Source organism: Micromys minutus (assembly GCF_963924665.1).
Source record: "Micromys minutus genome assembly, chromosome: 7".
NCBI lineage: Eukaryota > Metazoa > Chordata > Mammalia > Rodentia > Muridae > Micromys > Micromys minutus.
Genome location: NC_137976.1, coordinates 58,173,298 through 58,196,249, shown reverse-complemented (window position 1 = coordinate 58,196,249; position 22,952 = coordinate 58,173,298). Strand labels below are relative to the sequence as shown.

The following is a 22,952-nucleotide window of genomic DNA, read 5'->3' as shown; positions in this document are numbered from 1 at the left end:
GGTATTTTAATTGGACCTCAGGTAAAAGCTAAGAAATGGGCCTGCAGTGCCAAAGTAAAGTGTGATTTGTACCAAGAAAGTATAGAGGCTGTCAGTGCTTTAAAATATGCTTCTGCGGTGATAAAGTGCTTATAGAGAGATGTGTCTGAAGAGGCACAGTGTATTTTTCTCTCTCAGCGGCTTTCTCCCTACAGACAGAGACTGCGCAAGGACTTGACGGCTGTGCTTCTCTGCTGCGGGACATTTTGAGAAATGAAGATTCAGGTTTTATTTTTTACAGTTCTTTGCTGACCATCTTTTATAAATGACCTAGTTCTTTTTAATATTTACAGACCTTTTCTTTTTATTATTAACAGGCTCAGAAGTAGTATATTTGGAAAATAGATGCAATTCTAAACCTTTAGAAGGCAGAAAGAACAGATTTAAAAAGAAAGGACCTGAAACACATATTCCTTCAGTGGTCCGAAAGGAAATACGTAAGTATTTTATTTTCTCCATATTTACTTAAAGCTCTCTCTCTCTCTCTCTCTCTCTCTGTGTGTGTGTGTGTGTGTGTGTGTGTGTGTGTGTGTGTGTGTACATACCGGAGGTCAAATCAATGTCAGCTGTCTTCTACTATTTGCTGAGACAACTTCTCTTTACTGAATGTGAAGCTCGCCAGTTCTGCTAGAGTAGTGGCCAGAAAGCTAGGGTTCTGTCTGTTTCTGCTTCTCCAGTTCTGGGAATGCAGGCATGTACCACTGGACTGAACTTTTTATATGCGTATTGGGAATTCAAATTATAATTTTTTTAAAGATTTATTTATTTACTTATATGAGTACACTGTAGCTATCTTCAGACACACAAGAAGAGGGCATTGGATTCCATTACAGATGGTTTTGAGCCACCAAGTGGTTGCTGGGAATTGAACTCAGGACCTCTGGAAGAGCAGTCAGTGCTCTTAACTGCTGAGCCAGCTCTCCAGACCCAAATCATAATTGTTTTAAATTTGACTTGTGTGTATATATTCTAAGTTAGTTAAAGAATAAACGTGTTGAACTATAGTTAGGATATAGGACAAAAAACCCTGCCAGTGGTTGACACTGATTGTTTCCAAAGACATGATGTTGTATGCTTTCATGGTTAACTTTGCTGAAAATGTATGTGTAGTGATTTAGGAAATATTTTAAACAAGTTTTGAGAATATTGTCTTTTAAAGGCCTGTAGCATTAGACAGTTCAAAATGAAGTTGAAACAGTTTACACTGTGAATTCATTTTTAAGTTAACATGGAATTGTACATATTTATGGGATACAGTGTGATGTTTTCACACATATACAGTGCATAGCAACCAAATAAGATTACAATGGGAATTCTGGGTGGAATCAGGTTGTCCTACTCTTCAGATGGGCCAGAAACATCAGTCAGTATTTAAGGGCATTGCTTACATTTTACACACGGAGTAAAGTTAAAAGCAAAACAAAACAAACCATCTAAGACAGTCCCCCTGGATCAAGAGATCAAGATGCAAGCAAAAAAAGCCTAGACAATGGGGATGGAAGGACTGGACATTGTCATTCCACATGGTCATTAGGTAAGAAGCTGAAGGCTAGAAAAACAGCCCCCTTCATTTCTCCATTCGGAGACCAATCACATCCCACATTATGTTTACCTGTGCGGCTCAGGAGGGTAGGCACTAGCCACCGTGTGCCTGATGCCTAGGCCATAAGCGTTGGCTCATTCCCTGACTAGCTTGTAACTTATGCAAACCATTCTAACTGTTCTATGTCTTCTACATGGTTAGCTACCTCTCCTCAGCTTCATGTACCCAAGTCCAGGATGAATGTCTTCCTAATTCTATCCTGAGTTCATCTACCTGTTGGTTAGTTAGCTCTCCTTCAGACCCTGCCTGCTTCTTCCTCAGCATCTGGCTCTCAACTCTTGTGCCTCTCTATGTCCCAGAATCCTTTGTCTTCCTGCCAGCGTCCCACCTCCTATTTCCTGCCTCAGCTCATTGGCTATTGGCTTTTTATGGACAGGTGTAGCAACTACACAACTACACAAGTGGGCTGAAGGTGTGTGTTTGCATTAGTGTAGCTGTGTACCACGTACATACACATGTTTGTCTTTCCTATTCACTCCCTCCCTTTATTTTCCTCACTGACCCTGAAGCTTGTGGATTTGACTAGGCTGGCTGGCCTATCTGTCCCTGCCTCCCCTTTGCTTGGTTAAGGATTATACTGCTTGTCAGTCCTTGCCAGGTTCTGGGGATCTAAACTCAGGTTCTTGTGCTTGAGTCAGCAGGTACTTTACTGACTGGGCCATTTTTCTAACCACTAGGCTGAAATTTGAATTCATTTAGTAAATTTAAAAACTGATATCTGATCCAATTATAAAACTTTATGATTTTGAATACTTTTAGTATGTAAATCTGTTCTTTCAACTATAAATTATATTCAGTCTAAATAGAGATGGGGTATTTCTGATAAAAATTTATCATCTGTTTTGAGGTATACTTTAAATATATGCTGGACTTTGAAGATTTAATACAAAAAGTGTTTTAGTTCTGGGCACTACACACTGAAATGTTAGGATTATTGTTATATTTACTTATTTACTTTTGTGGTGTTGGGGCTCAAACTCATGGCCTTCAATGTGCTAAGCAAAAACTATACTATGGAGCTGTAATCCCACTCTGGCTACATGTAAATAAAACATGAAAAGTAAGTCACCCTTTTAACTTTTAAATTTTAAATTACTTATATTGCTTATATTAAGTTCTTGTCGGATAGTATGAGTCTTAACTAGGGTCAGTACTATATAGTCAGTTGTGTTTTTAAAATGATATTTAGTTTTACTTTATAACTAAAGATTTGTCAGAGCCTCCTGTTGATATATTTCCATGGCTGCTCTCATACTACAGTGGCATTGGGAATTGTGTCAGAGACAAGTTAGCGCATAAACCGGTTGTTCTCTGGCCTTTTAAGAAAGAATCATGTTTAGAGTTGGCTAACTTATGTGGGATGGTGACATCTGCTGGCAGAGGCAGGACATTGTGTAGCTCAGCTTGATGAGAGACTGCAGAAAGAAGGCCAGTGAGCTAGTGGACTGAGAACTTGGGCCTGTGAACATGGACTCTGAACTCCTCCGATTAGACAGTTCTGAAGGAACCAGAAGTCTGAAGAGAGGCCTAGGATTCAGAAGGGGAGGACAAGACTACGTGCTGTGCCTGTGCACGGTGATCTCCTAGACTTCAAAGCTGCAATAGCTTTAGAGGATATTCTTCTACTTTCTTTATGTAAAATCATTTTTAATGAAAACTGATACTTTATAGGAAGTTATTAGCTAGTTTTGAAGCCCATCTGATAGAGATGATCTGTTATTGCTATGGGTTTTCATCTTCTCAGAGGGACCATGTTTAGAAGTATATTTCTGGATAGCAAGACTTAAAATGAAATATTTATTTAGCTGGTCAGTTTGCAACTATTTAATGATATAAGATGGCTGAGTTTCTGTTATGTGCTACATACTGTTCTAAGAAGTTGCCAAGTGTTACTTACAGTTCAGCAGTCTTTAGACGTTGGTGATTTTATTTGCATTTTACTCTGTATTTAGTAACAATGAGATTATGAAAAGTAAAAAGACAAGCACACTATTACTGATTGACTTTAACGCTGTGACCAGTGTTGGGAGATGGACTGAAAGAATGACAGGGAAATTGAAGACTGACTTGGGGTACTTCTTTGTGAGGTAGTGATTGGTGGCATCAAACAAACTCACTTTCCCACTCTCAGAACTATCCTGGAGGTGTCAAGTAGTGAAGAAACAATAGGAAGGTGGAAAGACGGATGATTATCCTACCCCTCATATAAAGGAAGAAATGGCCTCTCCAATCCTGTGTGCATATGCACAGGGCAGAAGCTGACATCGGTGTCTTCCTCCTCACTCCTCATCTTATTATTCCTTTATTCGGTAGTCCTGGGACTTGAACCCAGTGCATCACACATGTTGCACAAATTTTCTGCACTACCTTCCATCTTGTTTGTTGAGAGTCATATTTTCACCAAGCCTAAAGTTTGCTCTTCCAGCTGGGCTGACCAGCTGATCGGTGAGCTCAGGGGAGCCTCATGTCTCTTGCTCCCCTGGTCTGGGTTTACAGATACCCATGGGTATGCCAGACTTTTTAAGTGGGTGCTTGAGTGATAAATACCCCACTAAGCTATCACTCCAGCCCTCAGGTTCTGCCTTAGAATCCTGTCAGGCTTCCAGAGTGTCGTCCTAAGAGTCACATGTACCTTCTAATAGTGTTAACCAAAAATGAAACCTTAGGCTCTCCATACCTCCAGTAATGCCCATCAGAACGTACAGATTTATTTTCAAGAACACGTGTAAACATCAAATTCCTCACATTGTTACAGCCTGTTGGGCTGTTTAACTATTGAAAGGCTCTTGAACCCACCAGTTGATTGTTCTTTTCCCCTCAGTGGACTTCTGCAGTCTTCTTGGATGTTGTCCCATAAAGCCCCACTTAGTTTGGGAGCTTTCCAGTGGACTTCAGTGGGATAGTGGCTATGAGCCGTGTGTTCCTAAGAGTTGGATTAGAGCAAACAGCATGTTCTTTTCACCTTCATAGGAGATGATCTTTGTCTCCTTGTAAGTCTCATGTGACATCGCCCTCCATGCTAGGGCATTGCCTGAATCTGGCTTTTCCAGCAGTGTATACACACTTCACAAGAAAACTGGTTTTGAAGCTTCACTGCTGTGATAGTCTGCTGCATAGCACCCAATAGACAGGTTGGGCTTCTTCCCAGGAAGGACAGGGACAGGGCCTGCTAAGGCTGTGCCTGCCTTCTCTGGTGCTTGGATCTATTGGGTGACTGGCCATGAAGGTGGAGTAGGTGTGTTTTTGTTTTGTTTTGTTTTTTTTCTGGAAGACTGGGTTATCTGAATTCATTTTTATAAGGACTTTGTCATCTTACCTGAGCTTCCTGTAGAAGTAACAATATTATGTCAGAATAGGAGTCAGACCTCAAAGTCTCCCAGACAGCCCTAAAACCACTCTACTCCAAAGAAGCAATATGCTTTTAAATTACCAATTTTCTTGTAAGAATAAAGATAAGGGAAGGTTAGGCAAATCCTCAAGGTTACTCAGCTAATAAGTGAACATTCCAGTACAAGTCCTTTAGTAGTCGTAAACGCTCATGGAATGTGTCAGCCTATATTTGGTTTTTGTAGGTGCCACCCAAGCTATTGTTCAAAGTTCATTTTGTAACCTGAAACTTATGATCTACCATATCTTCTCATTTCTGTTAATTCTGTTTAGCAGACATTTGGGGAGGGGAATCTTCTCAGACAGGGACATAGAATCTAGATTTTTTTTATACCAGTTCTAGAACAGTGCTGTATCAAAACCACGTTCATCCTTTAGCTTATTAATACCAGGCTACACTTTAAATGCACACTGGTGAGGCTTTTAATAATCAAACATAAGAAACTCCTGCCTGGGGGCTGCTTGATATCCACAGGAGGCCTGCTCTTTCTAAAAGAGAAGCAGAGGAGGTGGAGGTCGGGATGGGGTGAGAGGAAAGGAAATGCAGGCTTAGATTTTTCAAAACCTCCTTTAATAAGGGTTTTTAAACACGTCTAGCCCACCTTCCAGAGGTAGGGAAAAAGAAAGGTTAATAAAAAATAGGGGTGTGGACCTGTTTAGAAATAGTTCTTTGGGGCAATTACAATCTTCATTGACAGGTATCAGCAGTCTAGTCCAAAACACCAAACATGAATCAGAAGCAGTGGCTTGATCCAGAATAAACTGTGAGGCTCTGCTTAACGGCATGACTCCACAGAAGCAGCTGGGATACCACAAGAAGTTGTGTGGCACATGTCTACACTGGCCTAGAGTAGATGAAACCTTTGAGTTGAGAGTAATAGAGTTGGAAAAGTAGATGGTGGTCAGATCTGGGGAAATGTTTGACATGAGATTAAGATTGTTTTCTTCCTGCTTTTTGATTGTCCGCTGTTCTTGCTGTTTGACATTCTTTCTTTTTTAACTATGAAAACATAGAAAGTTACGAAGTGTCTTGCCTTTCTATTGTTTTCCACTGACAAGAACAGGACAAGGGACCAGGTGGAAGAGTAGTGACCTTAGTGATAATGCAGTACCCATACAGGTGTTGAATCTCAAAGGGAGATTTTTTCAAGTAGCACCTAACTGGAGATTTTAAGGAATAGGTACAGATGAGTTTTGACTGGGGAAGCTTAATTCATTAATTACCTTCGAAAGAACTTGGGATGATTTTCTTTTGGGAGTTACAGTAAAGATATTAGGGTAACAGTTGTTGAAGACTCCTATTTAAGAGCTCACTTTCTTTTCCCACGTTAGTATCATCAGAAAATAAGAAATGGATATCTAATGAAGCTTCTACTAGAAGTGACATAGCGCAGCACTGGGCATTACAAGATCATTATAGAATGTACTCACCAATAATATATCAAGCCCTCTGTGAGCATGTGCAGACTCAAATGTCACTGATGAATACCTTGGCTCCAAAAAATGCCCCCAATGGAATGCCTGCTGTGTGTCATACCATGTCTAATTCAGGTTAGTCCCTGCCATAGTTTCAAAATGTTGAATGTAATTATGATTAAATTACATTGTAATTACATAAGTACTATAAGGTGTGAATGATGCATGTGTCTTTCTTTTTAACTCCGTAGACTCTCAGGCAACACCACATTCTGGTTTTGGCTGTTCTCCTTCCACTTTGGTCTGGCCACCTCAACAGCCGTCCTGCCCTCAAATGGTCCACTCTGTGGGTATATATAGTTTGTTACTAAAGTAATGGCTTGCTTAGAGAAATTGTCATCTTAGCAGTATACTGAATTTATTGATCAAATATAATGGGATATAAAACCAGTTTTATAAGTTTTTGTATTAAAAAGTTTTAACTCTTAGTGAGAAAGAGAAGAAATCATGAGAAACGAGAAATTAAGCCTTCTGACCACCCAAACACAGCCAGTACCCCGTGTTTTCACTCACAGTTAACTCTGAATGCTTTATTCTGTTTGTAAGTGCTTTTTCTTTAAAACAAAAGCTTTGTTTTACACAAGTTATATGCTTTTTTCACTTAATACAGTAGTATGACTGTTTTCTTGACATATGCCTTTTATATAGTTAAAGCTGTATTTTGTGGGTGTTTTTCTCTTAAGACAATTGCCTCTGAGCTAAGTTGTATAATAAAATTACCAGTCTCTGATTTGACATCGAACTAATAGCTAGTTTTATTACTATACCGTTCATATACATTTTATATATGCACATACATTTTTATTTCTGTGGTTCTTAAAATTGAACCTAGCACCTTACATATGCTAGACATGCATCCACTGGACTCCATCCGTAGCTGAATATATTTTTTTATCAAAGCTCTGTGTGTTTTATAAATAAAAACCTTGTTTTTATTTTTGTGGGGATTTTGTCTGTATGTATGTCTGTGCACCACATGCATGATAGTATTAGATCTCCAGGAACTGGAGTAATGAGTAGCCATGTGGGTGCTGGGAATTGAACCCAGGTCCTCTGCAAGAGTAATAAGTCTTAACAGATGAGCCATTGTTCCGGTCTGAGCTTGCTTCTTAAAATGTTTCTCAAAATGAAAATGTTTGTTTGAGTCCAAATGTGGACTAATTTTTGATGCCTTTAAAGCATGCGTGGTATTTGTAAACAATCTATTTTCATCATGGCCTAATGTTCCCACATTGCAGAGTGATCTACTTAAGCTCTGAACGACTAGTGAAAAAGTCCAGCTTGCTTGTAAGCTGAAAATATCTAAAATTAGTTTGTAGTGGTAGAAAAGTATGTTCTAATATTAATTCATTTGTGTTTTTATAGTCTTACAAATGTTCATACTTTTGAAGGCTTACTCATTTTTGTTGCTTTAGGGAGTTCAGACTGATGGTAACCAGTTTGAATCGCAAGATCAAACAACCTCTGTGAAGCACCATGTTCCCAGGAATTCATTGAGTGTCCGTCCTGGAGTTGCATGTGACCTTCCCCACACTGACAGTGCAGCTGTTTCAAAGATTCAGCAGCTGAATCTTGCGAATTGGATTCTGCCACAGCAGAGAGCTCCTAAGGAAGCAGAACTGCTGAAGTGTTTGCAAACACACATGTCTCATGGAAAAGAATTTCTCTCGGACAGTCAGGCATACCAAAGTCCCTCTCCGTTACAGCCAGCCTTTTTGGCCACTAATGAAGAAAAATGTGCCAAAGAACAAATTGGAGAGGCCACAAATGAAGGAAAGTATTTAAGCATACATGTGCAAGATGCAAAAATAGCCAAGAATGTGCAGCAGGCAGAAAATGTGAGCCAGACTGCTGAAAGAGTCAGAATTGCCAAGTGCTTGTTGGGAGAGCTCAAGGCCCTGATGGAAGAACAAGGTAGATGAGCACTGTTTTCTGTAATCTGCGATGCTTGATAGCAGTGTTGTGTTTTCTAAATGTCATTCAGATGTCGGTGATAGAGCAGATGTTCCTGTTGTTTTTCACAGAACTGTATCTTGACCCAATAAGGAAAAGAGTTCTGTTTGTCGTCTTACATTTTAGGGCTTTTGTTTGTTTCTCGAGACAGGGTTTCATGTAGTCTAGGATCTCTTCCAGCTTGCTCTGCAGCTGATGCTGATGTTGGATCCTTAGTCTTCCTCCCTAAATGACTTTTTGTTTAACAGAGATGCAAATTTACTTCTATCATTTAAAAACTAGCTATTACATTGTTCAACAGATTCCACTTTGTGTAACAACCCAAGCCACTTACTAGCTTCTCAGTTTATGTTTAGTATTTTTCTCTTAAACCAAGGAAAAAGGTCTTTGAGCCACGTTATTTTGGGATAAATGTGTGTGCGTGCATGTGTGTGTGTGTGTGTGTGTGTGTGTGTGTGTGTGTGTGTGTGTGTTTTAAAGTAGTGGAGTTTGTTTGGAATGAATTACAAATATGTTTTCTTAGAAAGCACAGGTGCTAGAGAGATGGCTCAGTGGTTAGAGCACTGACTGCTCTTCCATAGGTCCTGAGTTCAATTCCCAGCAACCACATGATGGCTCACAACCATCTGTAATGGGATCTGATGCCCTCTTCTGTAATGGTGTGTCTGAAGACAGCTACAGTGTATACATAAAATAAATAATTCTTTAAAAAAAAAGAAAAAGAGAAAGCATGGTAGTTGGTTATGGAACTAAGAGAATAGCTGCCATTTATAGGCTGATACACACAGACTTCTAAAATCCTTGTAAATACAGCACAGGTAAGCCATAGGTTAAGTACTAAAATTGCTGTTTTAAGATCTTCAAATTAGACAGTTTTTTTTTGTTTGTTTGTTTTTTACTTATTTTATTTTTTGAGATAGGGACTCACTGTATAGCTCTGGCTAGCCTGTAACTTGCTTTGTAGAGGAGGCTGGATTTGAACTCACAGAAATCCACCTATCTCCATCTTCCAAGTACTGAAAATAAAGGCATATGCACCACCACACCTGGCTCTTTTCTTTTACCCAAATCTTTAATCATGGCTTACTAGCTTCAGCAGTAAGGGGCAGCAGCAGTGGCTCACAGCCATCTGTAATGGGATCTGATGCCCTCTTCTGGTGTGTCTGAAGACAGCTACAGAGCACTTATATATAATAAATAAATAAATATTTTTTTAAAAAAAGAAAAGAAACCTAAGCTAAAAGAATGAAGTCATTGAAATGTTGGCCAAAGGATTAAAAAAAACTCAATTAGAAAGGAGGAAGGACTAAAGTCTCAAAATCCCATGCAGGATAGAAGCTGATTATATATAGTAAATGGCAATATAGCTTTCCTGTTGCTAAGGCTAGGCTTCCAGCTTCTCACCACAAACATTAATATATGAGGCAGTGTGTCCATTTCTCACTTTAGCTATTGTACTGTGCAGACATAATTCAGAGCATGTTAGACGAAGTTAGCCATGCAATCTTTATGCAATTTGACTAAGGCCAAGGCTCTGAAACTGTTTGAGTCAGCTGTCTACCTTCAGAACCATGAGCAGAACTGAGAGAGAGACGTGGGGGGGGGGGGGGGACAGAGGACGACACAGTTGCTGGACATAGTTGTTCACTGAGCATGCACTTCATCAGTGTTCTAATACTGTGGAAGCAAGTACACCCGTGTATGCTCGACTGTACTTGCATGCTTTGATGGGACGGAGGGGTCAGAAGAGAAGGAATACATACTTGCCCACTTCCAGTCATAGCTGCTCTCCACCGTTAGTAACGAAAGGTAGAGGGACAGCTGGGTCACATTAGTTGTACTTTATAAAGTTAAATAATAAAGTTGTATCTTAGAACGTCCACATTCAGTATTTTGTTAAATTAATCACCTAAAATGAACTATATTTTTTGGTTTTGTTTTTCAAGGCATAGTTTTTCTGTGTAGCCTTGGCTAACCTGGAACTCACTCTTTAGACCAGACTGGCCTCAAACACAGAGATGATCCCCCTGCTTCTTCCCCCCCAACCGCCCCCACCTTTGCCCCTCCTGCTGAGTGCTGGGATTAAAGGTGTGTGCCACCTTCAAGTGGTGATGAACTGTATTAAATGCAGGGTCAAAACACAGTTGTTTATAGAGTAACCAGTTACTGGAGACTTGCACAGCAATCATGGAGTCTACCATAGAGCTTTGCTAAGTGCCAACTAGGAGATGTGTGTAGATCTGTTCCCACTTCACTCAAGTAAAAATAATCACTAAATATAACTTGTGATTTAAGATTCATCTTTACTCAGTTTAACAATTCCTTAAAATTGTTCTGAGTAAATACAGACAGCAAGATAAAGAAAAATGGAATTTGTATAATAATCATGAGTAATGAAGTTGAAATCTACAATGAGTACATATTATGTATAAAGACTTAGTAATATACGCCACTAATCTTGTCAATTTAAAATACTGATTTTACTCAGTTGCCTTTTCTAGAGGACTCAGAAGTTCAGAGACTGGTAACAGAAATAGAGGCGTGCATATCTGGACTGTTAGCAGTGAGTGGCCACCCAAATGTGGAAGTTGAAATAGCCCTGGCCCTGCAGCCACTGAGAAGTGAGAACGCTCAGTTGCGGAGGTAAGACTTGCTCTTTGGATGTTTTTGTCTATAGATAAAAGTGCTCCAGAGCCAGAGCACCAGATGCCAAGGAGACAGATGTCAGCCTCCCATTTTTATGTCTTCCCATTTTCTAAAGGTTTCACATTCAACTTCCCATTACTTCTGCCCACTAGGATGTGTTTTCTCCCACCTGCTTTACATTGTCACCTGTTGGCATGTACACTGGAAGATGGGCCTGCCTCGGGTAGTCTCTGTTAATGTAAGTCATTTTACAATAGCAAACATCTGATTCTTCAGAAAGGTATATTATTCTTCCTCCTCCAAGACCATCATGAGTCACTGAAAACTCTTTCATCCTGGTTCAGAATCAGCATTCCTTTTACTTTAAGAAGCCACTGTCTCAGTATGTTTTCCAGGAAGTGATGGGACAGGAAGTGTGAACGTAATAATCTCACATGTCTTTGACCAGAAGTCATTTTGTGATCTAAAACCTAACATGCTCCTGCCTGATACAGATGCCTAGAACATGGCATCGGGGTAGAGACCCTGCTGTGCATAAGCTAAGTGCTGGCAGCCCTTCCTTACTTTAGACGTAGGACAACACTTACTTGAATTCCTACATTTCTTTTTAGTTTGGTCCTATTAACTTGCTGGAGCTACATTCTTAACTTGTTTAAGAAAGCTTAAACCATCAAGGTAGTCTTAAAATGTAAGGGACTCCCCCATCTGTTCTCAGTACTGTTTTAACAATGAGTGATTCTGTGATGGCCACTGAGAGTGTCATTCAGGGTCTGTTGATGTACTTCACACTGGACTTTATTTTCAGGTGCTTCTCAGCTCTGCACCGTAATGAGCCCTGACAGTTGTTCTCGTGAGCACAGATGGGACTTGCAGGGACACACACTTTTCAAGACCCTACAGAGGAGACATCTAGTGAGACTTACTTACTTAGGATCAAGAAATCTTGTTTGTGGATAGAGTTGTGGGCTTAAGTTCTAATACTGTCATCGGTTGGAATCTGAGGGGTTCTTATAACAGTTATGATTTTCCCAGAACTACAATCAAGAATAAGTAATGTGGACTGAGCAGCAGCTGCTCCTCACAATACTGCTTTTCATATGCGCCATCACTAAAATCCTCCCAGGAGCCCTGCTAGTGTTATGTCATCCTCCTATATATGTGGGGAGGAGGAAACCAAGCACAGAAAGCACAGAACAGTTAGATTTGCTCAGAGTTGTATATTTAGGAATTGAGGGAGTCAAGACTTAACTCCAAGGTGATTTGAGTTTAGAGCCCCACATCTTGACTGTGGGCTTCTACAGTAACTCCACGAGGACGTAGAGACTCTTCAGGTGTCCTTGCCGCCTGTTACTTAAAGGAGTAATCGGATGATTGGTTCGTCACGTGTACTAGAACCTAGTCTGATTCAGTTCTTGTCCTAACACAGCAGCATGGAAGCCCCAGTGGTTCTCACTTCCCTTCCTTGGGCCGTTTCAGAATTGCTCTAGCAGTTCCTTTATAGCACTCAGGAAAAGGAGGCTTGTTTGCTCTTTTGTCACCAGTTGTTTTTCATTATTCTAAGGGTAACTTAATTGATAGCCAGTTCTTTGGAATTGGCAGTAGAGCTTTTTTGCTGTCTGTCCTTAGGGAGAAAAGATTGTGTAACTGTCTGTTGTCATTATTTACTTAACCTTTCGGAGGATAAAAATTACTGAGAAATGACAAATTTGTTAGATATATTCCTTTGGATAGAATGGGGCTTCCAGTAGCAATGTGGGAATTTTGTGCTATTTTTAATCTTTATTTAGAAAGAATTATTCGTAAATTTCTCTATAAATAAAAACCAGAATGTGTAGGCTTATTTAGAAGTGATTTTCATTTTTGTCCTTTGTAGACATTTATAAACTACATGTTTTTAACTAGAAAACTGATTCTTTCCCTCCTCACCCAAGCCCCCCACACCTTGAAGTTTATTGCCATCTTGTGGCAAAAAGAGAAACTGCTAGGTGCATTGTTCCTAATGTACTCTGGGCATTTTGAAGTGTCCATAACTTATGTGATACTTGAGACACAGTTGTCTCCATTTATTCTGCCTGTTCCCAACCCACAAGAAATGTGTAATCTCTAATGCCTGATGAATTTAACTATAGAAGCCCTAGTGCATCCAAAATATCCTGGATGGTGGTTCAGAATAGAGGATTATCTCAGAGTAAGAATCAGCAGTCTAGAGAGTGCCTTAATCTATCTAAGATAACTTAGCATTTATGACCACTTCCTGATCTCAGATTCAAATATAAGCTTCATAGAGTACAGACAGCACAACATTGTGAGAGCAAATGCTCACAGTTGAGGAGGCCGTTAAGATGTTTGCCTTGCCTTTTTGACAGATGGTAAAATAGTAGTGCCTTCTAGAGAAGATTTTTTTATTGTCTCCTCTCACACTTTATTTTGTAGTCAGGAGAGATGGTAGAATAGCCAGTGAGTTAAAATATAGATTTACTCTGTTGTCTGGAACAGAAGAACAAGATCCAAGCTAGAAACGTAGGTTTGAGATTCTGAACAGAGCTTTTACTATGGAGCTGTCCGTGTAGGCACTGCCGAAGGTGGTAGCTAAATACAAGTAATGTGTTATTAGGACATAACTGATGAAACCACCTAGGAGGTGTAGAACATAAGCCGGTACGGGGAAGAACTAGAGGAAAGCCATGCTCCTAAGGAGGAATAAGGGAAGGAGCAGGGAAGCAAAGGTACAAGCTACAGACAGAATTAATTGTGGGAGGAATTTCAGTGTGCTCCTCAGCTAAGACACAGGAGCCAGCAAAAGAGGTGAAGCTGCAGGCACAGAACTGAGAGTCCTTGAGGGGAAAGAGGGGTTCTGGGGAACACATGTTAATAAGGGCACACCCAAGTAGATTAGCAGACTCTTTCTCTCCATGCCACTTTTTAAGGTGATTGGGCTAGGGGTGGACAGAGAGAGAAAGAGACACAGAGAGAGAGAAAGACAGAGGGAGAGACAGACAGAAAGAGAGAGACAGACAGGGAGACAGAGACACAGACAGATAGACAGAGACAGATAGAGACAGAGAAAGAGACAGACAGAGAGAGAGAGAGAGAGAGAGAGAGAGAGAGAGAGAGAGAGAGAGAGAGAGAGAGAGAGAGAGAGAGAATGCCTTGCACAGGCACATTCCTGTGGAGGATACAAGAAGATGTTGCTGTTGAATGCCTTCATCTGTGGCTTTTCATCTTATTCCCTGAAGACAGGGCCTCAGACTGAACCAGAAGACTGCTGTTTGGCTAGGCTGGCTAGCTAGTGAGCTGCCAGGATCTTCCTGTCTCCACCTTCAAGTGTTGGAGTTAATTAAGGTCATGCACAGACATACCCAACTTTTTTGCATGGTGGGAGTTCAAAATCAGGTCCACGTACTTACCCAGCAAGCTGTCACCCACAGAACCATCTCCCTAGTCCCTCCACTCAGTGTTTTGTCTAAAGGGCAAATGTGAAAGTATCACACTTAGAATGAATCATAACTTGTATGGCATATAAGTAATTTACAATTTCTTGTCAAATATTACAAAGTATATTATATGTATAGGATGTTTTATATGCTTTTGCACATGCATAGTTATTTCTGAGTAAATAGCCTACAGGAAAACTAGCTTGTCCAGGGGATGGAGAGATGGCTCAGTAGTTAAGAATATTTGCTATCCATGCAGAAGACCCTGGTTTGGTACCCAGTACCCATATGAGTGCATAACCATCGGTAACTTCAGCTCTCGGGGAGCTAACACCCTCCTTTGTCCTCACTGGCACCAGGCGCACATATGGTGCACAGACACACAGGCAAAACACCCATACACATAAAATAGAAATTAAATGTAAAAGCTATCTTGTCAAAGATGATACATATTTTATGGCTTAGATATTGTCAAGCTGTCATCCACATGGTTACAGCAGACTTCCACTGAGAGAGTGTCCCTAATGAAGAGCTATTGCCTCTTATGGGGTGTGTGTGTGTGTGTGTGTGTGTGTGTGTGTGTGTGTGTGTGTGTGTATGTGTGTGTGTGTGCATGAGTATAAGTGTATGTGAGTACATGTGGGACTAGTGGTCAGTGTCATACCACTGTGGCTTCTCATGTAAGCCCAGGAACCAAACTCAGGCCCTCTCTCCTGTGGTGAACCATCCCCCAGTCCCATCCAAGCTAAGCATTTTTTAATGCTTATAAATCATTTAGCTTTCTTAGGGGAATTGCTTATTATATCTTTTTCCAGGCCTTCAATTCTAAAACAAGCTTCAAATTGTGATGTGTTTTATAGTTAAAAGATTATTTATATTTCCTCATAAAACTTGTGGTTTTGGATTTATATTTTATTGGTATATTTTTATGTTCTTAACTCTTTAATCTGTCCAGAATTAATACTTGTGAATGGTATTTGGCAAGATATTATCATTTTAGATTCAATTACTAAGTCAAATGCATTAGTATAGAAAGTTTCCAATTCTGGAAAGATACTAAATGCCAAAGAGCTTTATTTTGTCCTAATCAATACCTACTTACATGTTTTTGTTTATGAAGTGCGTGCACATTGTGAAGACAGGGTTAATACTAACATTTCCATGAAGCTGTTAACTTTTTCATCTAAGAATGAAATCACTAGAAGCATAGATTTATGTCTCCCACCTTTGTTAATGAGTCACAAACATGAAATAGAAATTTATTTATCTAGTAGTTGGCACCTGCAGGCATTCTAGTGGATAGAAATGACAGTTATTTTAAACGGTAAACTACATTAGTAAGATTATTATATAAGTATGCACACACATACACATTATTTTGAAAGAGGAGATGTGAAAACCAAAAAAAAAAAAATGGAAAACAGAGGAAATGTGTACATGGTGGAGCATGAGTGTTGTCCCAGCATTTAAGAGGCTAAGGTAGGAGAATCCAAAGTTCAAGCCACTGTGAGCTGTCATTCTGAGTTCCAAGCCAGTCTTGGAAATAGTGCGCCACAGTTCCTGATGTCCTGAACAATTCTGCACCTATCTGTCCAGGGCTAATCCCAGCTACTCAGAGGAGACCAAGGCAGAAAGATTACACATTGAAAACTAGTTCTTTAGTCCTGTACTCAGGAGGCATGGTCACGTGAGTCTTAGAGTGTGAGGCCAGCCCAGCTACAGAGCTAGTTCTGGGACAGCCAAAGATCTACAGAGGAACTGTGTCTCCAAACAAGCAAAAAGTGTAGAAAAGATTTATGGATATAGAAGGCATTTGTCATGGGATAGAACGGTTCTAGGTTCCAAATATGCCCCTGACAATAGTGTGGTTTTATGGTTTCATTTATTTAGATTTTGTGTTTGGTTTTGGGTTTGAGATGGACTGATAACTATAGCATTTATCTTTTCTGGTAGATTTTTTTGATAATCTTATCACAAAATCTGATATATCAAAATATCTGTTGTATACTGTAAAATGGGCTAAGGATCCTTACCCATCTTTATTACTTTCTTTAGGCAATTGAGAATTTTGAATCAGCGTCTCCGAGAACAAGAGAAAACTGCAGAGACACCTGGTAACCTCGAATGTAAGTGAAGTGTAACTTGAAGGGTTAAAATTGTTGAGTTGTCTTTGTTACTCTGCAAATGTTGGTGCGGACTTGTGCTTTATCTAAGTGGAGTTTACCTTTTTTCAAATTAGGAGGTACTGTATTACAATTTAAAACAGTTGTTGGATATGGTTGTAATCTCAATATTTGTGAAGTAGGAGGACTGCCACAAGTTTGAGGCCAGCCTGGGCAACATATCAAGTACCACTCCGGCCAGAACTGTACGTAGTAAGACCCTATGTTGAGAAGCCAGGGTAATAAATGATAGCCGTGTAAGTGTTCTGCTTGTTGTCTCTACCATATTTAAGATCCTCTGAATGATATTTGTGTTCTTTCAGCCTTTCCCACAGTGTGAACAGCAATGGAATGAAAGGAAAGGAAAGTCTTTGCCCCAGTATCCTTGTGCACATGGATCCTTGTTTTGCAGGATAGATCTCTAGTAGAATTACTGAGCCGGCATGCATATATAGTTGTTTTAACAGATATCATCAGATGGTCCTTATTTTTTTTCTGCTGTTTTGTAAATGGGAATCTTACTGTGTTGCTCAGGCTACTCTTGGTCTCAGGCTTAATTGATCTTCCCTCTTTACTCACCTCAGTGGCTGGAGCTACATCTTTATGGATCACAGAACTTCATGGAGACAAACAAGAGTATAAGAACAGATGAGAATTCTTTTTAATTCTCTCAGTTTTTCCTAGAGTCTAATGTAAATGTGATGTTATAAATAAACATATTGATGCCCTAGAATTGTTTTCAATTTCTGAATGATAAAACATATTCAGAAAGTACGGATCAAATAGGGGAAAGTTTTGTTTAAAAGCCTTCTTTGTGTCTATAAGATAACCATGTGATTCCTGTCCTTGGGTTCATGTTTGAAACTTGTAACATTTATTGATTTATGTATATATTGAACCACCTCTGCATCTGTGGGATAAAGCCAAATTGAGTGTGGTAAATTATCTTTTTGACATATTTTAAGTTCAGTTGGCAAGTATTTTGTTGAAAATTGTTGTCTATACTTCTGTGGTTTTCTGGTTTTGTTTCACATTTGTCTGGTTTTAGAACCAGAGTATGCTTTTTAAGCGTTTAGAATGAGATTCTTCTCCTTTTGTGCCTAGGTATCTGTAGATTTGGTCTTTTCTGAGTGATACATACATACATACTTACATACATACATATTGGAAGTTTCTTGGTGTCTTTTATCTTTGTCCTTGTTGAATTGTTCCGAATCTTGTGTTTTGTCTTCAAGCCCACACGTTCCGCCCGCTCCTATTCATTCATGGCAGACCTTCCAATGAGCTTTTTTAGTGGACTTACTGTTTTAGTTTTAGTTTTACTCTCTGTTGACTCCTTTCATCATCTATTGCTTGGCTTCTTTCCACTGTCCTTTGTGGCTTTGAACATACTTGTTTTTAAAAGACATTATTTTTTACTTATATGCATGTGTGTGCTCATGCATGTGATGTCCATGGAGGCCAGAAAAGGGGTTTGGGAGTTGTGAACTGCCCAATATGGTTGCTGGGAATCTGACTCCTGTTCTTTGAAACAGCAGCAAGCACTTCTCAGTGGCTGTTTCTTCAGTCCCAAACATAATCATTCTTTTTAATTCTTTGCTATAGATTTCATCTTACTCTTACCATATGCCATCTCTGTAGGGTTAATAATTTTAGGAAGAAGTGAGGATTGTTTGCTTGTTTACTATATCACAGAACTGAGCCTTTCTTGTTTTGTTTGTTTGCTTTTTAATAAGCTGTATTCTTTTAGCTAAAGAATTTGCAATGTTTCAGTGAAACTTCTGAAGGACAGAGTTTGGTGTATAGTTAGGAATCATCCCTCAGCCTCGGAACTAAGGAGTCGCTGGCACAGTTGCAGAGGTGAAAGGTGAAGTTGGCAGATGCTCTCTTTTGATCCCCAGCTTGCTGTGTGAGGAGAGGAGGCTGGCACTGGGCTCTGCAGCCTCAGTGTTCTTGGAGTTCTGGCAACCGCAGGAGGGGAGGTTGTAAGTCATTTCCTAGTCGGGTCCTTGGACCCTGCACTCCACTGTGGTGTGCCCAAAGTGTGAAGAGCAGCACTTTCCTTGTGGTTTTGACAGCTCTCTCCTGGGCTGCTTTCTTTGGCAGCAGTGAGCCATCTGAAAGAGCTTCAGGTTGGGCTGCCCTTCTTGCTTTTTCTTCCTTTCCTCAGTGAGGCCAGTTACAGACCTTAGCTTGCAGGGCAAGAGCTCAGCTTACTGTGTGTGTGTGTGTTATCTCTGCTGGCTTTTTTTTTTTTTCACCAAATTTCAGTGGTGAGTCTTCTAGTCTGCATCCTTCCATGGACGTCTGCTGAACACCTATAGCCATGACAAAGATCCTTCTGTGTGTTGATACCTACCAGTCTTATAAGAGAAAAGGTTTAAAATTAGGAACTGTGGGATACTGTGATTCTGTGGTGCTTATATATATTGTATGTAAATCATTGTCCGCATAAGTATTTTCCAGAAAATTAACCTAAATTGATAGTGACTGATTCTGGTTGAGAGCTAGAATGGAGAAAGGGAGACACAGCATTGAGAATTTTTTGGTATCTTTGGAATTTTTTTGGAGTTTGAGATATTTACTTTGCACATGTATTAATTGCTCATTTGTCTTAAAAGGAAAAGATAATTTATGACTAAGACATCAATTGGAAAAGAAAAACATTATTCCTGCCATTTACATCTTAAATATATGTAGTGTTTACATTGCATTGTACACTCGGGGATATCAGTGAACTCAGGGGCTTTTCTTGTTCTAAAAGGTATTTTTATGGGTTTTTTTTTTTTTTGTTGTTGTTGTTGTTTTTTAATTGGGAAACAAAACGGGCTGGGGAGATGACTCAGCATTTAGAGCACTGGCTGCTCTTCCAGAGGTCCTGAGTTCAATTCCCAGCAACCACTTGGTGGCTCACAAACATCTGTAATGGGATCTGATGCCCTCTTCTGGTGTGCATGAAGACAGTGGTACTCATATACATAGAGAGGGAGAGAGTAAATAAATCTTTAAAATAACCAATGAAAAATGAAAAAATGGCAAACAACTATTTGATGTGCTTTATCTTACAGTGTTTTCCCTTCAGTCACTGAATGTGTCACTGCAGAATCAGCTGCAAGAGTCACTAAAGAGCCAGGAGGTGCTACAGAGTAAAAATGAAGAGCTCTTAAAAGTAATAGAAGACCAGAGAGAGGAAAACAAAAAGTTCGCAACTTTATTTAAAGACAAAGAGCAAACTCTGCTTCACAATAAGCAGCAGTTCGACATTGAGATGACGAGGGTGAAGATGGGTGTGTGTCTGACTCTGCTACGGTGGTTTGGGTTCTGGTTTTGAGCAATAAGGAAACTAAGTGGGGTCTCCTTGTGTTTGCTTTAGAGTTGGAGGAAGCCTTGGCCAATGAGAAGAACTCTCGGTTTAAGATAGAGACTGCAGAAAAGGAAAATCAGATACTGGGGATCACACTCCGCCAGCGTGATGCTGAGGTTGCACGACTTAGAGAATTAACCAGGTAGCCTTACTTCCCTTGGGTAAGCCCAGCCTTTAATAAGCTCCAAACCCACACAGGCCTTCTTGCCTCCTCCTTTTCCCTCTTGTTTTGTCTTTTTTTCCTCTTGATTTTAAATCCTTTGTTCTATTTCACTTTAAAAAATTGAGCACTGTTTAAAGGCTGTTTACACCGTGGGGTTGTGATTGTGGGTAAGTAATGTCTCCGATGAACACCTGGACCCTGGCTCTGATGGCAGCTGTGCTGCAGATTAGCTGAGTAATTTTGCCCACATTAACCCCTGTAAACCTCAAGTTGTAAAGTTGGGACATGAATAGGGTTGTCAGGGACCCACAGAGTAACTGGTGATGTGCACTGATGTGTCCGTCCACATCTCATGCCATGGGACGTGGGCAGGTCACTTCGCTTTATCAGTAAGTGAAGGGTTTGGCCACAGCCCCCAGAATGTCTTCCCAAGTAAATAAGCCTATCCTACTTTTATACTTTCATAGAAACCTTACAGAAACCAGATTTCTTTTGAGATATTTAATAATTGGATATTTTTTTACTTTTAAACATTTCAGAAAACTTAATGTTTTTAATGTTTTATAAAACAGTAGATCTGACTATGCCTTGATGATCCCAGATGCTAATCATTCCAGATCCATTTTCAATTATACTTAAAATGTCTATTATGTATAAATCATGTTTTATGTATAATTGCTTAGTTTTATAAATGTAGTTGACAATAATAAGTTAGTATAGAAATTCTGCTTTGCTTTAGTCATACCACTTACTACTGTGACTTTTTCTAAACTCAAAGCTTCAGTTTGCAACATTGCTTGAGAATAAAATATCTCTATACCTTCAGAAAAAAAGTTATGAGCCTTTCCTTTACATACGATAGTAGAGTTGATGTAAAGCAAGATATTTTTCACTTTTTTCATTTTCTTTTATTTTTCTGTTGCCAAAGCCTACCAACTCTAATTGTCACAGCTGCCTTCCTTTAATGGATAGAGATGTATAGAAATGAGCTAAAGGCTGAGTAAACAGTCAGTGACTACAAATTCTTCTTGGCAGAACTTTACAGAACAGCATGGCGAAGCTGCTCTCGGATCTCAGTGTGGACACTGGCCGCTGCAGGACGGGGAACAGCCTCACCAAGTCACTTCTGAATGCCTACGATCAACAACTTCAGCAGGACCCCGCCCCTCCTCACACGTCCATAGTGAGCTACCTCAATAAGTTAGAAACAAATCACAGCTTTGTGCATTCAGAGCTACTTAACAACGAGGAAACCGTAGAGCCAGACAGACCCTGTGAAAGTGTGTTGCCCTCACAAAGGCCCATCCATAGTGACGCTAGGACAGTGGAGGGGGGCTCTGCACCCGGAAGTGTCTCTGCTGCTTTAGTGGAGGACTCTGATACGGACTGTGAAACTGTCACTGTAATAGAAGATGCGTGTAACGTGGACAGTACCGTTTACATTCCCTTTGCAAGAAGCACTTCGAAAAAGCATTCGCCGCTTTCTAAGAGACTGTCCCCCCAGCCAAAGATGAGTGTTGCTGCAGCACAGCTAGTGAGCGGCAGTGCACACGCCTCGAAAAGAGACAGTAAGCCATGTGCGCCTGCACTGTGTTCCTCACGGAGTGAAGTGGAGGATGCACCTGCTAATCTTTCCAGCCCATATGACACACACGATGTGCAGCTCCTCAGGAAAATCAAAGAAGCAATTGGTAAGATCCCTGCTGCTGAGTGCCCAGAGGAGCAAGCCACACATCATGGCCCGTCAGCTCCTCAGAGCCCTGGCATTCCAGTGAAGGGCAATATTGTCACTGACAGCAGCTTTCTCAACTCTGACCTGATGTCAGACTGGAGCATCTCCTCTTTTTCAACATTTACGTCTCACGATGAACAGGACTTCAGGAATGGCCTGGCAGCATTGGATGCCAATATTGCTCGACTTCAGAAGTCCTTAAAGACTGGCCTTCTGGAGAAATGATCTTGGGAGAAAACTGATTGAGTGCTTTTTGTAAAGAGTAGAACTTGGCTACATTCATAGTTTATTTTAGGTTTCCTTAGAACACTTTATATTATTAATTATGTATGAAATGATAGATGGAGTAAACTTACTGTTAAGAATATTTTAACACCTGAAGCTTATAAAACAAATTTTCTTGAAAACCAACAGTTGCTGAGAAAGGACAGTCGTGTGACCAAGTATTGCTTAACTTGACAGCTTCAGCTTCACCGAGAACTCCTCACTGCAACTGCTGGGTCAGTGGTGCGGGGACCCAGGGTCTCCGGCTGTGTTAAAGTTCCCTCTCTGCTTGGCATGTTTGTTTCATGATAGTGTGCTTGTGTATGGGAATACTCTGTCACAAGCCGGTGCTGTCGCCGACATACATTAACATTTCAGAGAGAGAAGGTGTCTGTGCATCCACTTCATACAAAGTATTGATTTGTCCAGGAAATACCAATGATTGGTTAATATATGGTTTTTAAATCTTGGGCATTTTATTTATATTTGTCCTGAGTGCATGTTTTAAGACCTTTAAGAATAAAGTCAGACTGATTAGGTAATGCTAAATAACCAAGTTTTACCTTAGTAATTCTGTTCTTTAGTAAGAATTATTGGGTTTTCCTTAATGTCTTTGGAAATGATGGAGTTTTGCAAATCTCAGCACTGATGGTAATTCTGCCTTTCTAACCCAATTTTCCCCAAGTGTTTATCTGAGAACATTTTTCTGTAATTAACATGAACTATGTT

General features: G+C 40.0%; 1 protein-coding gene across 1 annotated transcript in view; it reads left to right on the top strand.

Annotated features, from left to right (window-relative positions):
• CCDC14 (coiled-coil domain containing 14) overlaps positions 1–22,613 on the top strand; it is a 29,406-nt gene extending 6,793 nt beyond the window's left edge. The window contains exons 4-13 of the mRNA XM_080919471.1: positions 195–264; positions 357–476; positions 6,362–6,580; positions 6,697–6,791; positions 7,921–8,419; positions 10,960–11,101; positions 16,594–16,664; positions 19,769–19,987; positions 20,074–20,206; positions 21,263–22,613. Of these exons, the coding sequence (XP_080775597.1) occupies positions 195–264; positions 357–476; positions 6,362–6,580; positions 6,697–6,791; positions 7,921–8,419; positions 10,960–11,101; positions 16,594–16,664; positions 19,769–19,987; positions 20,074–20,206; positions 21,263–22,184 (2,490 nt within the window). The 3' untranslated portion in view covers positions 22,185–22,613. The remainder of the gene's footprint in view (positions 1–194; positions 265–356; positions 477–6,361; positions 6,581–6,696; positions 6,792–7,920; positions 8,420–10,959; positions 11,102–16,593; positions 16,665–19,768; positions 19,988–20,073; positions 20,207–21,262) is intronic.
• Positions 22,614–22,952: the final 339 nt, after the last annotated feature.